General features: G+C 28.3%; 2 protein-coding genes across 2 annotated transcripts; one reads left to right on the forward strand and one right to left on the reverse strand.

Moving 5' to 3' along the window:
* Positions 1-3,106: 3,106 nt before the first annotated feature.
* Positions 3,107-5,221, forward strand: LOC136074008 (piggyBac transposable element-derived protein 4-like). Its single transcript, XM_065786305.1, has 2 exons — positions 3,107-4,674; positions 4,750-5,221. Exons 1-2 carry the CDS (start codon positions 3,107-3,109, stop codon positions 5,219-5,221), a joined length of 2,040 nt encoding a protein of 679 aa, XP_065642377.1.
* A 10,202-nt stretch (positions 5,222-15,423) lies between these two features.
* On the reverse strand, positions 15,424-17,538 carry LOC136074009 (piggyBac transposable element-derived protein 4-like). Its single transcript, XM_065786306.1, has 2 exons — positions 15,971-17,538; positions 15,424-15,895 (listed from the first exon to the last, which is right to left on the reverse strand). Exons 1-2 carry the CDS (start codon positions 17,536-17,538, stop codon positions 15,424-15,426), a joined length of 2,040 nt encoding a protein of 679 aa, XP_065642378.1.
* Positions 17,539-19,408: the final 1,870 nt, after the last annotated feature.

The following is a 19,408-nucleotide window of genomic DNA, read 5'->3' on the forward strand; positions in this document are numbered from 1 at the left end:
ACAATGTCCATCAGAAAGCAAAACTACTGGTTGTGCCACTTTTTTTTCAGTAAGATATTCATCAAACTCTTTGTACATATCTAATAACGAAATGTGATCAGATACACCAACATACATGGTTGCAAGTTGTTATCAGAAGATGCGGAATATTTACCACAGCTTCCTTTGGAGCCATTTGATTAGTTATTCCAACGGTACCAAAAAGTACTTGACAGACACAAAGGTCTCCTACAATTACAAAGAAAGATAATACATGTCATCTATTCAATCCATATTATAAATATTTATCAAAAAAGTGATAAGGCAATAACTACCTGAAAATGATACTAGAGGATGTATGGTGATACATTCACGGTTCTCTCTGATCATTTTACAACATGTTTCCCCTTTTGCAGCAAAAACAAGACCAGCAAGAGTACCATCAACACCAAAATTAATGAACTGCGGTGTTTCGTCGTGATTAAATATTCTGCATGTATCAATATTTCCAGACCAAACTCCTGTCTCCTTTTGTACTGCTTCAGTCATAATGCCAGTCTCAATCAATTCTTCTGCAAGAGCGCCTAAAGGCAACCATGAAAATCAATTAGTAACTCAGTTTTGGTAGAACTATTTTTCATGAATGTACAGTAGCAGTACATAAACTAATAAAAAGGTGTAGCTCTGAGTTAAATTTTAAATAAGCTAGTGTATACTATGAAATATAATAAAAAACTCAATGTTTACTCATACCAAGGTGGACCCATGCAATTTCCCTCGTGCAATTGAGAGCTCTATTTATTGACACATTTCCTTGTCGCTTGAGTGTTAAGCTTGGATTCTTAGCTTTAAAAACGATTTACGTAACCTGTGTTTAAAACAAAAATAATAAATTAACTAAAAAAGCTTCTCTTACAAAGCTTCAACTCCTGGAACTACAAGCAATCTCTTTATATCTTAACATGCTGACTATTACTACCTTGTAAAAATATATATAGGAAACATAAATACTTGTTTTTTGTCAAAGCATTTTTTGCATTTGCAGATAATGCTATGAATTTTCTGCCACCTTTCAATTTTTTATTTGTGTATTGTCTAACTTTCAGAACATCAAGAACAAGTTTTGTTAGTTCTGCTTTGTTTATGCCTTGCATTGCTCGATTTTTATTCTTAATGTATGAAACAATTGACATCTCTTCTTCTTCCAAGAGAATTGCGCAGTACTGTCTTTCAAGACCATTGACTATTTTCCCATCAAGTCTACGGTTTATTGTTTCACGATCTTTAAAAAGTGGATATTGTCTTGTTTTAATTGCAGCATGCCCTTTTACATTGTTTTCTTTACACCATTGAACAGCAGCTTCAAGTTGTTTGTTTTTTTCTAATATAGCTTTTCTTTAAATTATTGCTTCAGCATTACAACTTAGATTTAGTGACTTCATTTGCAAGCGAGTTTTGAATTTTTTGTTGCTGTTACTCATGTTTATTTATTTGCTTTCAAATAAAATAATATCGCAAATTCACATACTGCAAACTGAACTTAAACTATTCTCTAAGCAGGAGCGTAAAACAAAATCTCTATATAAATTCATTATCATCAAAAAGATAGTTACAACTACTACAAATCTACTTTAAATCATGAATTTTTGTAATATCACTTACATTTTTGTTAAAAATAATATGATTAATGTGGTTTTTGGGGTCCCAAGCATGTAGTTTTTGTAGCGCTTTAGGTACTTCCCTAAAATATAAGTTTGCAATTAAACTACCATATGAAGGGGATTTTAATATAACAAGCTATTCCAAAAAATTGAAAAGTTGCAACTAATTTCATAAAAGTTATAAACAATTTAAGGCATGCGGTTTTTGAGGTCCCCTACTAAAATATAGCGAAATTTTACTGAAAAAAAAAAAGCAAACAAAAAATACCAAAATACTTCTAAACCCCTGGGAAGAAATTTTACCATATAAAAGCATATAAAAAAGCAAAATAAAGTTAAATTATTTGTTTTGTACAAAAGATACAGCAAAAAAAAAATCATGTGGTTTTTGGGGCCCGTCTACCTGTAGGGGGTGCCATGACACTACTTTTAAAATGAAAAATTCCTTCTTAAAAAAATTTGTTTTATTTGTAACTTTAATTTACATTTGGTAGCATATTACTTTTATGTAATTTATTTTCAAATGTAAGTTTTTATTAGTATAAATTTTTTTTGAATTAGTTACTTTTTCAGGTAAATGTTAATTACAGTGTGAGAATCTGTTATATTATGTAGTGTAATTTTCAAAAGTAATTAATTTTTTAAATATAAAAGTTGACAGCTTTTTCATGTGACTTACTTTTTCATGTAAAAGTAAACTACATTTTAATGTAATCATCTTTTACATAAAGTACTTTTGAAAGTAAAATAACTTACAATATAAAGCTAAAATCGTTTTAAAAAAGTGAATTACTTATGCGGAAATATAAATTTACATTAAACGTTTAAAATTCTTTATGTAATTTACTTTTCGATAAAAGTTAACTTACAAGTAAAGGAGCCATCGCTATTTAAAAGTCTAAACTTAGAACTGAACTTTTCTAAAAAAGATTATACGCGTGGTTTTTTATTATTTTTTAAAAAAACATTCTCACAGGCTTTAAAAAGCCATTTAACTTCTACCAATGTTTTTTTATGGTTAATCGTTTCTTTTGCATAGTTTTCGTTTTTAAGTAAGCCAGTCACTATAAGTGTTTATGCATGGTTATTACTTTTTGTTATATCTTAACCCTACTATTATGTTGGGGTCCAAACGGACCCCACGAGTAGTTTGTTTTTGCATTATATATTTATGTAGCTAGTATTTTTTTTTAAAATTTAATGTATCTGTCAAATATCACAAAGTGTACAAAGACCAAAAAAATATTTTTTTAAAATTGCTTCCTTTTTTTAGTTATTTTCAAAATATACATCAATGATGTTGGGGTCCATATGGACCCCAACATAGTTTTCTTATAAACTTAATTGTTTTTCATAACTTATGCTTTTAAAAACTGTTTTTATTTTTTATTTGTGACTTAACCTTTTTCTTTGCTATTTTTAGATAAATTAGATAAATTTAGATTTCGTAACAAATATTAAAAATTATGACTGAAAATAAAAAAAGAGTTTGTATTAGATACACTGCTGAACAGGCTCAGGAACTATTGTTTGCATCGCTTGATAGAGATCCATCAAGTGAAGAAGAGCTAACATCTGATGATGATGAAGAGGAAGAAGAAGTTGTTGAAGTAACAACAGACAGCTCAGAATATACTGAGTCATCAGATGATGCTGATTTTCAAGTAGATACTCCTGCAATTTCAAAAGCAGAGAATAGGTCAACACCAGTATTAGGAGCTAGAAGATGTAGAACTCGTGGTGGAGTAAGAGGCACTAGCAGCATTTATGGCTTAAATAGTCAAAGGAGAATAAGTTATGCAAATCAGGTGTTAGATAGAGGAAATATACATAATGATAGAGTTGAGGAAATAAGTCCAGGTAAAACTAATGAAATAGTTGAAACTGAAGTGGAATTTTGCAGTACAACAAATGTTTATAAGTGCCCAAAAAGTAATGAAATATGGCAAAAACAAAAACTAAACAATTCTAAAAAATTTGCAGCACAAAATGTAATGAAATTAAAACCAGGATTAACACCATATGCAATACGTATGACAAATTCAATAAATGATGCTTTTCAACTTTTTTTTACCCCAAAGATCTTCAAGATAGTTCTAACTAATTCAAACAAAGAAGGTGAAATTGTTTTTAAAGAAAAGTGGGCACCAATATCTGAGGATGAACTAAATGGGTTTCTTGGACTTTTATTTTTAGCAGGTGTTTACCGATCAGCAGGTGAAGCTACAGAGGAGCTATGGGACATTAGTGATGGCCGGCAGATTTTTCGTTCGGTAATGAGTCGTGAGCGTTTTCATACCATTTCAAGAGTTTTGAGATTTGACGACAAAGCAACTCGATTATTAAAACGCAACAATGACAAATTTGCACCTATTCGTGAGGTTTTTGACGTTTGGGTACAAACACTTTCAAATAGTTTTAGACCATATGAAAATGTTACTGTTGATGAACAGCTGGTTCCATTTCGTGGACGTTGTTCCTTTAGACAATATATAAAATCCAAACCAGCTAAATATGGCTTAAAGCAATGGTTATTGTGTGATTCTAGTACCAGCTATGTCTTGAATGCACAAATTTATACCGGTCGTATTCATGGGGAGGGACCAGAAAGAAATCAAGGGCAACGAGTAGTACATGATTTAGTTGAAGTCATAAAAGGATCTGGAAGAAATGTTACAATGGACAACTTTTTCACATCAGTAACACTTGCAAAAGAACTTTTGGAGAAAAAATTAAGTCTAGTTGGAACGATGCGCAAAAATAAAAAAGAAATTCCTACAGAATTTTTACCTGCTCGAACACGAGAAGTCTACTCTTCATTGTTTGGTCACCAAGAACAGTTAACTTTAGTCTCATATGTCCCAAAGAAAGGAAAGTCAGTCATTCTGCTGAGTAGCAATCATCGTGATGCAGAGTTATCGAATCGCCCTGACAAAAAACCACAGATAATTCTGGACTATAATTCAACAAAGGGTGGAGTAGATACTCTTGATCAAATGGTCTCTACTTTTTCTACAAAGAGAATGACCCGCAGGTAATTAAAAATAAAGCAATACTCTAAATAAGTTTATGAAATCTATTATTTATTAGTCTATTTTTTATAATTCAGGTGGCCAATGGTAATCTTTTACAACATCCTAGACATATCTGCTGTTAATGCTTTTGTAATTTGGATGCATTTAAATCCAACATGGAATAAACAGAAGACGCATTGCAGAAGATTGTTTTTAAAAGAGCTTGGTAAATCTCTGGTAGCAAACCAACTCCATTCAAGACTGTTACTTTCAAATTTATCTTTAAAGTTACACGATTCTATTTGCGAGTCACTTGAAAATATTTCATCACAAAATGTTGAATTAAGTTCTTCTATGTCGTTCAACGATCCACAAAATAACACAAAATGGAGCAATGATGAAAATAAAGCAAAATATAATAGTAACTTTAGTGTGAAAAGAAAACGAGGTAGATGCAAGCTCTGTGTTAGATCACTTGATAAAAAAGTTCGAAGTACTTGTGATAAATGTAACAATTTTGTATGCTGTACACACAGCAAAATTCTTTGTGAACACTGTGCAAAGTAAACCATACATGCATATATATATACATATATATATATATATATATATATATATATAAAATACATATATATATACATATATATATATATATATATATATATATATATATATATATATATATATATATATATATATATATATATATATGTATTTTATTCTGTTTTACCAAAAATAATACATAACTTTGTTATTAAAAAAAAATCTAAACAATATATATATATATGTGTGTGTGTGTGTGTTTGTGTGTGTGTATTTTATTCTGTTTGTATTTATATATATATATATATTTTGGTAAAACAGAATAAAATACACACACACAAACACACACACACACACATATATATATATATTGTTTAGATTTTTTTTTAATAACAAAGTTATGTATTATTTTTGGTAAAACAGAATAAAATACATACATATATATATATATATATATATATATATATATATATATATATATATATATATATATATATATATAAATATATATATATGTATATATATATGTATTTTATTCTGTATATATATATATATACATATATATATATACATATATATATATATATACATATATATATACATATATATATGTACATATATACATATATATATATATATATATATATATATATATATATATATATATATATATATATATATATATATATATATATATATATATATATCTGTTTAGATTTTTTTTTAATAACAAAGTAATGTATTATTCTTGGTAAAACAGAATAAAACTATCTTGGGTAATCTTTTTAAACAACGAATTATTTTATTAAAAACATAATTATTTAGCTGGGGTCCGTATGGACCCCAACGTAACAAGTGCAAGTCAACTAGCGACGGCATAGTAGGGTTAAAAGTTCAGAATTCTAAATATCGTCCTCGGTACTTTATCTTTTTTTACATTTCCAATACGATGTGTTTTTTCAATTTTATAATCACCTAATGTGTCAAATTAAGTTTCTTTAACTTGGCGAATCAGCCTGAATTTTTCTTAAAAAGTAATTTTCTTACTGAAAAATTTATTTCATACTCCATATTAATTAACTCAAATCTCAAGATAAACTTTTACTAAGTTACATACTTAAAAAGAAACAAATTTAACTTGGAATATTTATCTAAAAGATCTTTGAAGATGTTCCTTTGCTCCAGTGAGTTCAAAAACTCAATTGCAAAGCTTAACTTTTAAAAGTCTTTTAAGAAATTACATTTTATTGGTAATCTTTGTAATTTTTTTGCTAGAGTTTCTTCTCGACCCAGGAAAAAAAGTTCAAGAGTTTCTCTAAACTTTTGAAATATATGAAGAGTACACGGGAAAAAACGGCAGTCACATTTAAAAAGTTTTGAGAATTTTTTGCCTAATATCATAATGAAGGATTGTTAAACACGTAATAAATTTAAGGTATATCAAATTAATTTTATATCGAGTTGTTGTGTCCATTGGGAAAAAACAAACCATAATGTGGGGTAATTTCGAACGACTAAAGTGTCGTGGACGTCTAAAGTTGTGGACGTTAGGCGGCCAGAACATTAGTTTTTCGAACTTATTTTGATATTTATTTTAACAGATAAATTGTTCAAGTATTATTTCTGTACTCCAAAAGAAAAAACTGTGAATATTTAACTTTTATTATTATCCACTATTATCATTTGTTTGCCAATGAGAAATATTTTAGAGCCAAAAAAATGAAGAAAAAGAAAAATACTGCTAGTAAAGCTAAAAGAAGAAAGAATTTTTTTTTTTTAAATTTCGCTAACATGAAAATGTCACAGTACAATTATGTGCAGTTCATATGATTATACAATTAAAAAAATCAAATATCAGCATAATTAAATAAGAAAATACTCACATATTAAAATATAAGCATATACCCAGTAAGCATTGAACAGTTGGTAAGTAGTTGGCCCGATCCTAATAACCAATTATTAGCTACAGTTGGGCCAACAGTCGGCTATTTAGTTGGTACCGTGAAAAAAACGTAACGCTTTTACCAACACTTAGCCAATTGTTATATATACTGTTGGTACCATTAAGGGCCCAATAGTAATAAAACAGTTGGCTAACAGTTGGTACCATTACCGGCCCAACTATATGATTTTTTTCGCGATTTTTAAATTCGCTTTTGCACTTTAATTGAAAATTCAAATGTTGTAAATGTTTACAACTACCTTTACAACTTGACGTGATTGTGAAAAATGGGTTGCATATTTGAAATCAAAATGAGAAATTCTTTACAAAAAACAAACAGTTTGCTCAGCACCAAAAAAAATTTTATTTATTTCAAAATTTATTTTAGATATTTTTGTTTTTAAGTTTTCAAGCTAAAAAGATGAGATTTTATTTTTTCAACTTAAAAACAAAAATATCTAAAAAAAATTTTGTTATCTGTCTATCTAATCACAAATAAGTTGCAACATTTAAAACTATGTTTTTTATAAATGTTTTATTTACCTAAGTTTATCTAATTATATGACTTTTATGTAAAACTATTTATTTTTACAGGACCCAAACATGTCTAAAAGATTGTAAAAAATAAAAAATAAATTGTTTGCACTTCATTATATATGAAAATACACAAAAAAATGTTTTTAACCAACACTCGTTTTAAAAGTTCATTAATTATAATTCACTCTAGTTTATGTTTCATAATGAATTACATGAAAAAAAAATTAAATTAAAATATGATCTGGAAGATTTGCAACTTTCATATTTTTCTAAAAAAATTGAAAATCACTGGTCCACTCTGCTTTCAAATCATGCTGCAGCATCTTTTGCCACAGCTGATAATTTTTAATATTATTTCTAATGCAGATTGAAATAAAGAAATTTATAAAAAAAAACTAAGAAGAGAGAGAATCTATAATAAAAATCATGTAAAGAGAATCCATAAAGTCAGTAAACATAAGGGGAGGGGGGGGGGAGTAGGTACTGCAAAGTTTGACAAGAATTGACAATGGGGAGGGGGGCGTTTAGACCAAAATGATGTAAATTTAAAAAAAAATAATTTAAGTTTATACAAGTAGATTTTAAAGGTATTTACATCTACAATGTGGTATAGAAACGGTATATTTGTTTTATGGGTAATTCGATATAAGTTTCCCAGAGACATTAAATAAATTAAAAATTTACCAACGTTTTATTATTGTATTACCATTTGACTGCAAATCTAATTGTTTACAAATATCAACAACTTGTATATAAATTTAACAATCGTTATTCACTCCCTAGCGGATTATAAAATGTGCTTCAAAGCAAACACATTAAGTCATTTGTCATTATTTCAAATACCAAACTTTATTTCTTATCTCTAGCGACTTGTAAAACGTGATGCAATGCAAATACATAAAGTCATTATTGCAAATAAAAAACGCTAATTGCTCCTAATAGGCTTGAAGAAATTATGTTAAACAGCTTGCGCTGACAGGAGTAAAATTATTATTTTGATTGATTATTTTGATAAACAAAACTGATAAATCAATAATACAAGTATGAATAAAGCAGCAGATCTAATTATACCTGAAGAGGACAATAACTTATTAGTTTGCGGAGAGCATTCACTACCTATTGTTTCAACTGAAGATCACTCCAACAACCCATTGATATTTAAGTTCTAAATATAATTTCAATTTCAAATTTTACTTAGTTCTTGAAGCATTGATATAATTTCTAATTTTAATTTTACTTATTTTGAATCAGTTCTGATTAAATTAATTTCAGTTCAGTTCTTATGATTTCAATCATTTTAATTCTTATTTCAGTTTCTAAATCAGTTCATATTTTACTTCTATCAAATTTCACAGCAATTAGTAGTCCTAAGGACACATTTTTTTGAAAAAATTAAAGTGCAATTTTGAAGTTTATGAATTTGGGTAACTTGTACTTGTTGCATTCATTAAAAAAAAAAAAATCTTATGGCTTCTTCCGGGGCCTTGAAAAAAAAAAAATTACCCCACCCCGGGGTAAGTTGGCGCAAACTATAATAAAGATTACAAACGTATTAGTGAGTAAAAATTTATAAAAAATTTTTAATATTTACATGAGCTAGAAGCAGTTAGTAGTTCGAATACGAAGCCAAAACAACACTCCACCTTTGTTTCTGGTAACAAAATCCCATAAAAAATTTTTTTTGTAAAAAATAAATTAAAAAAATTTTTTTTTGTAAAAATAAATTTTTTCAATATTGTTACAAATAATAATTTAAATAAAAATTGATTTTATAAAGATATTTTTGTTTTTCAGCTTCCCCTGTGAAAATTTTGCCAATAAACCCCAAAAGCTTTTCAACTAACTGCCTAAAGATCCTGAAAAACGACAACTACTAAAAAAACCTGACTGATAATAGTAAATCAGTTGTGACTGGAATATTTATAGTAGTTTTATTCATAGGACCTAAGATGAAATGATCAATTAGGAAAGTTCCCTAAGATTTTTGATACTTTTTGATAAAAGACTCTGCACATAAACGCAAATCGTCAACTTACCCCTGCTGACAACTAGCCCCGGTCTCCCCTATCATTATTTCAAGAAATAATGTAATACATAAGTTTCAAGAAAGAATTTTAAAATTTTTTTTTTATTTAGTAATAAACATCTAAATAACCATACAAATAGTCATAAAATAGTCATTCAATGATTCAATTGAGTTATAATAAGATTTTTTTTTTGAAATTGAAAGAAAATATCTGGTTGAATTATAATTACAAGTTTTTGTTCAGTTTCATAAAAACTCTCATCTCTAATGATTTTTTCATTCGATTGCGGCGACCAACAGTTAAAATTCCACAAAGTGAAAAAATCCTTTCTACAAACGCCTGTGATGCTGGGGCGGACAGTAAATCTTCAGCCAAAATTGCAATCTTGCTATACTTGCTTTTGTATTGTTTCCAAAAGAGCAGGCCGTTACTTTGCAGCGCTTTATCACCGCTTATGTCAACCAAATACCTTGACAGCTGACTTGCAACAGTGATATTGTCTTGGTTATAAATCTTTCCTTCTTTTGTAAAGATTTTATTTGACAAGAATTTAAAGCGCTTTATGGCAGCAAATTCACATTCAGATCCATTTGACTCAGCAGCAGCTTGTAATACTTGTTCTACTCCACAAACTTTTATTATATACATCTTTGCTGCATGGAGCAAGGTGTCCATTTCCGGTGTGAGTATAAAGACAGCAACGGTTGGATCTAACAAACATGCAGCAGACTGAAGAGGATTAAACGTATCTGAGTCCGGCTGCAGAATTGATTGAAACCGTTGACGTAGATCTCCAAGAAGATTCGCTGTAAAAGACTTGTTGGTAGGATATTCTTGTAAATGGCATTCCAAATTGAGTATAGATGGTAGAACCTGTGAAAGAGACTGGGCATCGGTCTGAAGTATATCTGTTTGTACTGCAAATGGTTCCAAAAGTGAACCCATTCACTTGCTTTAAATGTGTCGATTCCTAAATTTAAGTAAACTATCTGTAATTAAAGTTTACTAATAACAATTGTAATAACTAATATTGTTGTAATTGTAATAACTAATATTGTCATTGATATAGGTCTCTTTTTTCCATGCTGTTGTGATGTGATTTAAAAGGCAGGGTAAAGTCTTTCCGTATTATTAGTAAACCTAATTTAAAGACTATATGCCATGTCTTGTTTTTTAATGATAATGACTAATGAACTTACAATTTATTAACATTTTCGTATTTTTAGTTTAAATAAGGTAAGACACAATTTTGTAGATTTAATAAAATCCCGAAAACAATTTATATACACTAATAACTTAAATAATAAATTAATAAGTACCAATTTCTGTAAGAACTTCATTCACCGATATCTTTATTTTCAACAGCCGGTCAATCATCTGATATGTACTGTTCCATCTTGAGGTGCAGTCAGTTATCACAGACTTCCCACACTTGTCAATAAGTTTCTCAATTGCCACACTCGATTTCCTAATTCTTGATACAACTTGTCTCGTTTCTAAGATGGTTGCACTATAATGTTCATAAACTGGTTTTATGAGAAGCTGGAGTGTGTGAGCCATACAGGGCATTCGACGATATGGAATATGATCTGGTAGGAATAAATTAGTTTGTTCTGACTGAGACTGGATCTCTTCCTCATCAGTTTCATGTTCAGACTCGTCAGATTCAAACTCATAAGATTCAGATTCGTCAGATTTCTTAGCTGCATGCACTTCCTGTAAGAGCCTGATGGCTTTAACCATATTAGACCCGTTGTCTGAAACAATCAACATAACTTGATTTTCTCTAATACCCCACTGGTCAAGACATTTCTTTAAACATTCGGCAAGCATCTCACCCGTGTGGGGATGTTGGAGTTCCATCAAATTTAGGAAAGCATGTCGTGTTTTTAGGGACTACTAATTGCTGTGAAATTTGATAGAAGTAAAATATGAACTGATTTAGAAACTGAAATAAGAATTAAAATGATTGAAATCATAAGAACTGAACTGAAATTAATTTAATCAGAACTGATTCAAAATAAGTAAAATTAAAATTAGAAATTATATCAATGCTTCAAGAACTAAGTAAAATTTGAAATTGAAATTATATTTAGAACTTAAATATCAATGGGTTGTTGGAGTGATCTTCAGTTGAAACAATAGGTAGTGAATGCTCTCCGCAAACTAATAAGTTATTGTCCTCTTCAGGTATAATTAGATCTGCTGCTTTATTCATACTTGTATTATTGATTTATCAGTTTTGTTTATCAAAATAATCAATCAAAATAATAATTTTACTCCTGTCAGCGCAAGCTGTTTAACATAATTTCTTCAAGCCTATTAGGAGCAATTAGCGTTTTTTATTTGCAATAATGACTTTATGTATTTGCATTGCATCACGTTTTACAAGTCGCTAGAGATAAGAAATAAAGTTTGGTATTTGAAATAATGACAAATGACTTAATGTGTTTGCTTTGAAGCACATTTTATAATCCGCTAGGGAGTGAATAACGATTGTTAAATTTATATACAAGTTGTTGATATTTGTAAACAATTAGATTTGCAGTCAAATGGTAATACAATAATAAAACGTTGGTAAATTTTTAATTTATTTAATGTCTCTGGGAAACTTATATCGAATTACCCATAAAACAAATATACCGTTTCTATACCACATTGTAGATGTAAATACCTTTAAAATCTACTTGTATAAACTTAAATTATTTTTTTTTAAATTTACATCATTTTGGTCTAAACGCCCCCCTCCCCATTGTCAATTCTTGTCAAACTTTGCAGTACCTACTCCCCCCCCCCTCCCCTTATGTTTACTGACTTTATGGATTCTCTTTACATGATTTTTATTATAGATTCTCTCTCTTCTTAGTTTTTTTTTATAAATTTCTTTATTTCAATCTGCATTAGAAATAATATTAAAAATTATCAGCTGTGGCAAAAGATGCTGCAGCATGATTTGAAAGCAGAGTGGACCAGTGATTTTCAATTTTTTTAGAAAAATATGAAAGTTGCAAATCTTCCAGATCATATTTTAATTTAATTTTTTTTTCATGTAATTCATTATGAAACATAAACTAGAGTGAATTATAATTAATGAACTTTTAAAACGAGTGTTGGTTAAAAACATTTTTTTGTGTATTTTCATATATAATGAAGTGCAAACAATTTATTTTTTATTTTTTACAATCTTTTAGACATGTTTGGGTCCTGTAAAAATAAATAGTTTTACATAAAAGTCATATAATTAGATAAACTTAGGTAAATAAAACATTTATAAAAAACATAGTTTTAAATGTTGCAACTTATTTGTGATTAGATAGACAGATAACAAAATTTTTTTTAGATATTTTTGTTTTTAAGTTGAAAAAATAAAATCTCATCTTTTTAGCTTGAAAACTTAAAAACAAAAATATCTAAAATAAATTTTGAAATAAATAAAATTTTTTTTGGTGCTGAGCAAACTGTTTGTTTTTTGTAAAGAATTTCTCATTTTGATTTCAAATATGCAACCCATTTTTCACAATCACGTCAAGTTGTAAAGGTAGTTGTAAACATTTACAACATTTGAATTTTCAATTAAAGTGCAAAAGCGAATTTAAAAATCGCGAAAAAAATCATATAGTTGGGCCGGTAATGGTACCAACTGTTAGCCAACTGTTTTATTACTATTGGGCCCTTAATGGTACCAACAGTATATATAACAATTGGCTAAGTGTTGGTAAAAGCGTTACGTTTTTTTCACGGTACCAACTAAATAGCCGACTGTTGGCCCAACTGTAGCTAATAATTGGTTATTAGGATCGGGCCAACTACTTACCAACTGTTCAATGCTTACTGGGTATATGCTTATATTTTAATATGTGAGTATTTTCTTATTTAATTATGCTGATATTTGATTTTTTTAATTGTATAATCATATGAACTGCACATAATTGTACTGTGACATTTTCATGTTAGCGAAATTTAAAAAAAAAAAATTCTTTCTTCTTTTAGCTTTACTAGCAGTATTTTTCTTTTTCTTCATTTTTTTGGCTCTAAAATATTTCTCATTGGCAAACAAATGATAATAGTGGATAATAATAAAAGTTAAATATTCACAGTTTTTTCTTTTGGAGTACAGAAATAATACTTGAACAATTTATCTGTTAAAATAAATATCAAAATAAGTTCGAAAAACTAATGTTCTGGCCGCCTAACGTCCACAACTTTAGACGTCCACGACACTTTAGTCGTTCGAAATTACCCCACATTATGGTTTGTTTTTTCCCAATGGACACAACAACTCGATATAAAATTAATTTGATATACCTTAAATTTATTACGTGTTTAACAATCCTTCATTATGATATTAGGCAAAAAATTCTCAAAACTTTTTAAATGTGACTGCCGTTTTTTCCCGTGTACTCTTCATATATTTCAAAAGTTTAGAGAAACTCTTGAACTTTTTTTCCTGGGTCGAGAAGAAACTCTAGCAAAAAAATTACAAAGATTACCAATAAAATGTAATTTCTTAAAAGACTTTTAAAAGTTAAGCTTTGCAATTGAGTTTTTGAACTCACTGGAGCAAAGGAACATCTTCAAAGATCTTTTAGATAAATATTCCAAGTTAAATTTGTTTCTTTTTAAGTATGTAACTTAGTAAAAGTTTATCTTGAGATTTGAGTTAATTAATATGGAGTATGAAATAAATTTTTCAGTAAGAAAATTACTTTTTAAGAAAAATTCAGGCTGATTCGCCAAGTTAAAGAAACTTAATTTGACACATTAGGTGATTATAAAATTGAAAAAACACATCGTATTGGAAATGTAAAAAAAGATAAAGTACCGAGGACGATATTTAGAATTCTGAACTTTTAACCCTACTATGCCGTCGCTAGTTGACTTGCACTTGTTACGTTGGGGTCCATACGGACCCCAGCTAAATAATTATGTTTTTAATAAAATAATTCGTTGTTTAAAAAGATTACCCAAGATAGTTTTATTCTGTTTTACCAAGAATAATACATTACTTTGTTATTAAAAAAAAATCTAAACAGATATATATATATATATATATATATATATATATATATATATATATATATATATATATATATATATATATATATATATATATATATATGTATATATGTACATATATATATGTATATATATATGTATATATATATATATATGTATATATATATATGTATATATATATATATACAGAATAAAATACATATATATATACATATATATATATTTATATATATATATATATATATATATATATATATATATATATATATATATATATATATATATATATGTATGTATTTTATTCTGTTTTACCAAAAATAATACATAACTTTGTTATTAAAAAAAAATCTAAACAATATATATATATATGTGTGTGTGTGTGTGTTTGTGTGTGTGTATTTTATTCTGTTTTACCAAAATATATATATATATATAAATACAAACAGAATAAAATACACACACACAAACACACACACACACACATATATATATATATTGTTTAGATTTTTTTTTAATAACAAAGTTATGTATTATTTTTGGTAAAACAGAATAAAATACATATATATATATATATATATATATATATATATATATATATATATATATATATATATATATATATATATATATGTATATATATATGTATTTTATATATATATATATATATATATATATATATATGTATATATATATGCATGTATGGTTTACTTTGCACAGTGTTCACAAAGAATTTTGCTGTGTGTACAGCATACAAAATTGTTACATTTATCACAAGTACTTCGAACTTTTTTATCAAGTGATCTAACACAGAGCTTGCATCTACCTCGTTTTCTTTTCACACTAAAGTTACTATTATATTTTGCTTTATTTTCATCATTGCTCCATTTTGTGTTATTTTGTGGATCGTTGAACGACATAGAAGAACTTAATTCAACATTTTGTGATGAAATATTTTCAAGTGACTCGCAAATAGAATCGTGTAACTTTAAAGATAAATTTGAAAGTAACAGTCTTGAATGGAGTTGGTTTGCTACCAGAGATTTACCAAGCTCTTTTAAAAACAATCTTCTGCAATGCGTCTTCTGTTTATTCCATGTTGGATTTAAATGCATCCAAATTACAAAAGCATTAACAGCAGATATGTCTAGGATGTTGTAAAAGATTACCATTGGCCACCTGAATTATAAAAAATAGACTAATAAATAATAGATTTCATAAACTTATTTAGAGTATTGCTTTATTTTTAATTACCTGCGGGTCATTCTCTTTGTAGAAAAAGTAGAGACCATTTGATCAAGAGTATCTACTCCACCCTTTGTTGAATTATAGTCCAGAATTATCTGTGGTTTTTTGTCAGGGCGATTCGATAACTCTGCATCACGATGATTGCTACTCAGCAGAATGACTGACTTTCCTTTCTTTGGGACATATGAGACTAAAGTTAACTGTTCTTGGTGACCAAACAATGAAGAGTAGACTTCTCGTGTTCGAGCAGGTAAAAATTCTGTAGGAATTTCTTTTTTATTTTTGCGCATCGTTCCAACTAGACTTAATTTTTTCTCCAAAAGTTCTTTTGCAAGTGTTACTGATGTGAAAAAGTTGTCCATTGTAACATTTCTTCCAGATCCTTTTATGACTTCAACTAAATCATGTACTACTCGTTGCCCTTGATTTCTTTCTGGTCCCTCCCCATGAATACGACCGGTATAAATTTGTGCATTCAAGACATAGCTGGTACTAGAATCACACAATAACCATTGCTTTAAGCCATATTTAGCTGGTTTGGATTTTATATATTGTCTAAAGGAACAACGTCCACGAAATGGAACCAGCTGTTCATCAACAGTAACATTTTCATATGGTCTAAAACTATTTGAAAGTGTTTGTACCCAAACGTCAAAAACCTCACGAATAGGTGCAAATTTGTCATTGTTGCGTTTTAATAATCGAGTTGCTTTGTCGTCAAATCTCAAAACTCTTGAAATGGTATGAAAACGCTCACGACTCATTACCGAACGAAAAATCTGCCGGCCATCACTAATGTCCCATAGCTCCTCTGTAGCTTCACCTGCTGATCGGTAAACACCTGCTAAAAATAAAAGTCCAAGAAACCCATTTAGTTCATCCTCAGATATTGGTGCCCACTTTTCTTTAAAAACAATTTCACCTTCTTTGTTTGAATTAGTTAGAACTATCTTGAAGATCTTTGGGGTAAAAAAAAGTTGAAAAGCATCATTTATTGAATTTGTCATACGTATTGCATATGGTGTTAATCCTGGTTTTAATTTCATTACATTTTGTGCTGCAAATTTTTTAGAATTGTTTAGTTTTTGTTTTTGCCATATTTCATTACTTTTTGGGCACTTATAAACATTTGTTGTACTGCAAAATTCCACTTCAGTTTCAACTATTTCATTAGTTTTACCTGGACTTATTTCCTCAACTCTATCATTATGTATATTTCCTCTATCTAACACCTGATTTGCATAACTTATTCTCCTTTGACTATTTAAGCCATAAATGCTGCTAGTGCCTCTTACTCCACCACGAGTTCTACATCTTCTAGCTCCTAATACTGGTGTTGACCTATTCTCTGCTTTTGAAATTGCAGGAGTATCTACTTGAAAATCAGCATCATCTGATGACTCAGTATATTCTGAGCTGTCTGTTGTTACTTCAACAACTTCTTCTTCCTCTTCATCATCATCAGATGTTAGCTCTTCTTCACTTGATGGATCTCTATCAAGCGATGCAAACAATAGTTCCTGAGCCTGTTCAGCAGTGTATCTAATACAAACTCTTTTTTTATTTTCAGTCATAATTTTTAATATTTGTTACGAAATCTAAATTTATCTAATTTATCTAAAAATAGCAAAGAAAAAGGTTAAGTCACAAATAAAAAATAAAAACAGTTTTTAAAAGCATAAGTTATGAAAAACAATTAAGTTTATAAGAAAACTATGTTGGGGTCCATATGGACCCCAACATCATTGATGTATATTTTGAAAATAACTAAAAAAAGGAAGCAATTTTAAAAAAATATTTTTTTGGTCTTTGTACACTTTGTGATATTTGACAGATACATTAAATTTTAAAAAAAAATACTAGCTACATAAATATATAATGCAAAAACAAACTACTCGTGGGGTCCGTTTGGACCCCAACATAATAGTAGGGTTAAGATATAACAAAAAGTAATAACCATGCATAAACACTTATAGTGACTGGCTTACTTAAAAACGAAAACTATGCAAAAGAAACGATTAACCATAAAAAAACATTGGTAGAAGTTAAATGGCTTTTTAAAGCCTGTGAGAATGTTTTTTTAAAAAATAATAAAAAACCACGCGTATAATCTTTTTTAGAAAAGTTCAGTTCTAAGTTTAGACTTTTAAATAGCGATGGCTCCTTTACTTGTAAGTTAACTTTTATCGAAAAGTAAATTACATAAAGAATTTTAAACGTTTAATGTAAATTTATATTTCCGCATAAGTAATTCACTTTTTTAAAACGATTTTAGCTTTATATTGTAAGTTATTTTACTTTCAAAAGTACTTTATGTAAAAGATGATTACATTAAAATGTAGTTTACTTTTACATGAAAAAGTAAGTCACATGAAAAAGCTGTCAACTTTTATATTTAAAAAATTAATTACTTTTGAAAATTACACTACATAATATAACAGATTCTCACACTGTAATTAACATTTACCTGAAAAAGTAACTAATTCAAAAAAAATTTATACTAATAAAAACTTACATTTGAAAATAAATTACATAAAAGTAATATGCTACCAAATGTAAATTAAAGTTACAAATAAAACAAATTTTTTTAAGAAGGAATTTTTCATTTTAAAAGTAGTGTCATGGCACCCCCTACAGGTAGACGGGCCCCAAAAACCACATGATTTTTTTTTTGCTGTATCTTTTGTACAAAACAAATAATTTAACTTTATTTTGCTTTTTTATATGCTTTTATATGGTAAAATTTCTTCCCAGGGGTTTAGAAGTATTTTGGTATTTTTTGTTTGCTTTTTTTTTTTCAGTAAAATTTCGCTATATTTTAGTAGGGGACCTCAAAAACCGCATGCCTTAAATTGTTTATAACTTTTATGAAATTAGTTGCAACTTTTCAATTTTTTGGAATAGCTTGTTATATTAAAATCCCCTTCATATGGTAGTTTAATTGCAAACTTATATTTTAGGGAAGTACCTAAAGCGCTACAAAAACTACATGCTTGGGACCCCAAAAACCACATTAATCATATTATTTTTAACAAAAATGTAAGTGATATTACAAAAATTCATGATTTAAAGTAGATTTGTAGTAGTTGTAACTATCTTTTTGATGATAATGAATTTATATAGAGATTTTGTTTTACGCTCCTGCTTAGAGAATAGTTTAAGTTCAGTTTGCAGTATGTGAATTTGCGATATTATTTTATTTGAAAGCAAATAAATAAACATGAGTAACAGCAACAAAAAATTCAAAACTCGCTTGCAAATGAAGTCACTAAATCTAAGTTGTAATGCTGAAGCAATAATTTAAAGAAAAGCTATATTAGAAAAAAACAAACAACTTGAAGCTGCTGTTCAATGGTGTAAAGAAAACAATGTAAAAGGGCATGCTGCAATTAAAACAAGACAATATCCACTTTTTAAAGATCGTGAAACAATAAACCGTAGACT

The sequence above is a fragment of the Hydra vulgaris genome, chromosome 01 (assembly GCF_038396675.1).
Source record: "Hydra vulgaris chromosome 01, alternate assembly HydraT2T_AEP".
In the NCBI taxonomy this organism is placed as follows: Eukaryota; Metazoa; Cnidaria; class Hydrozoa; order Anthoathecata; family Hydridae; genus Hydra; species Hydra vulgaris.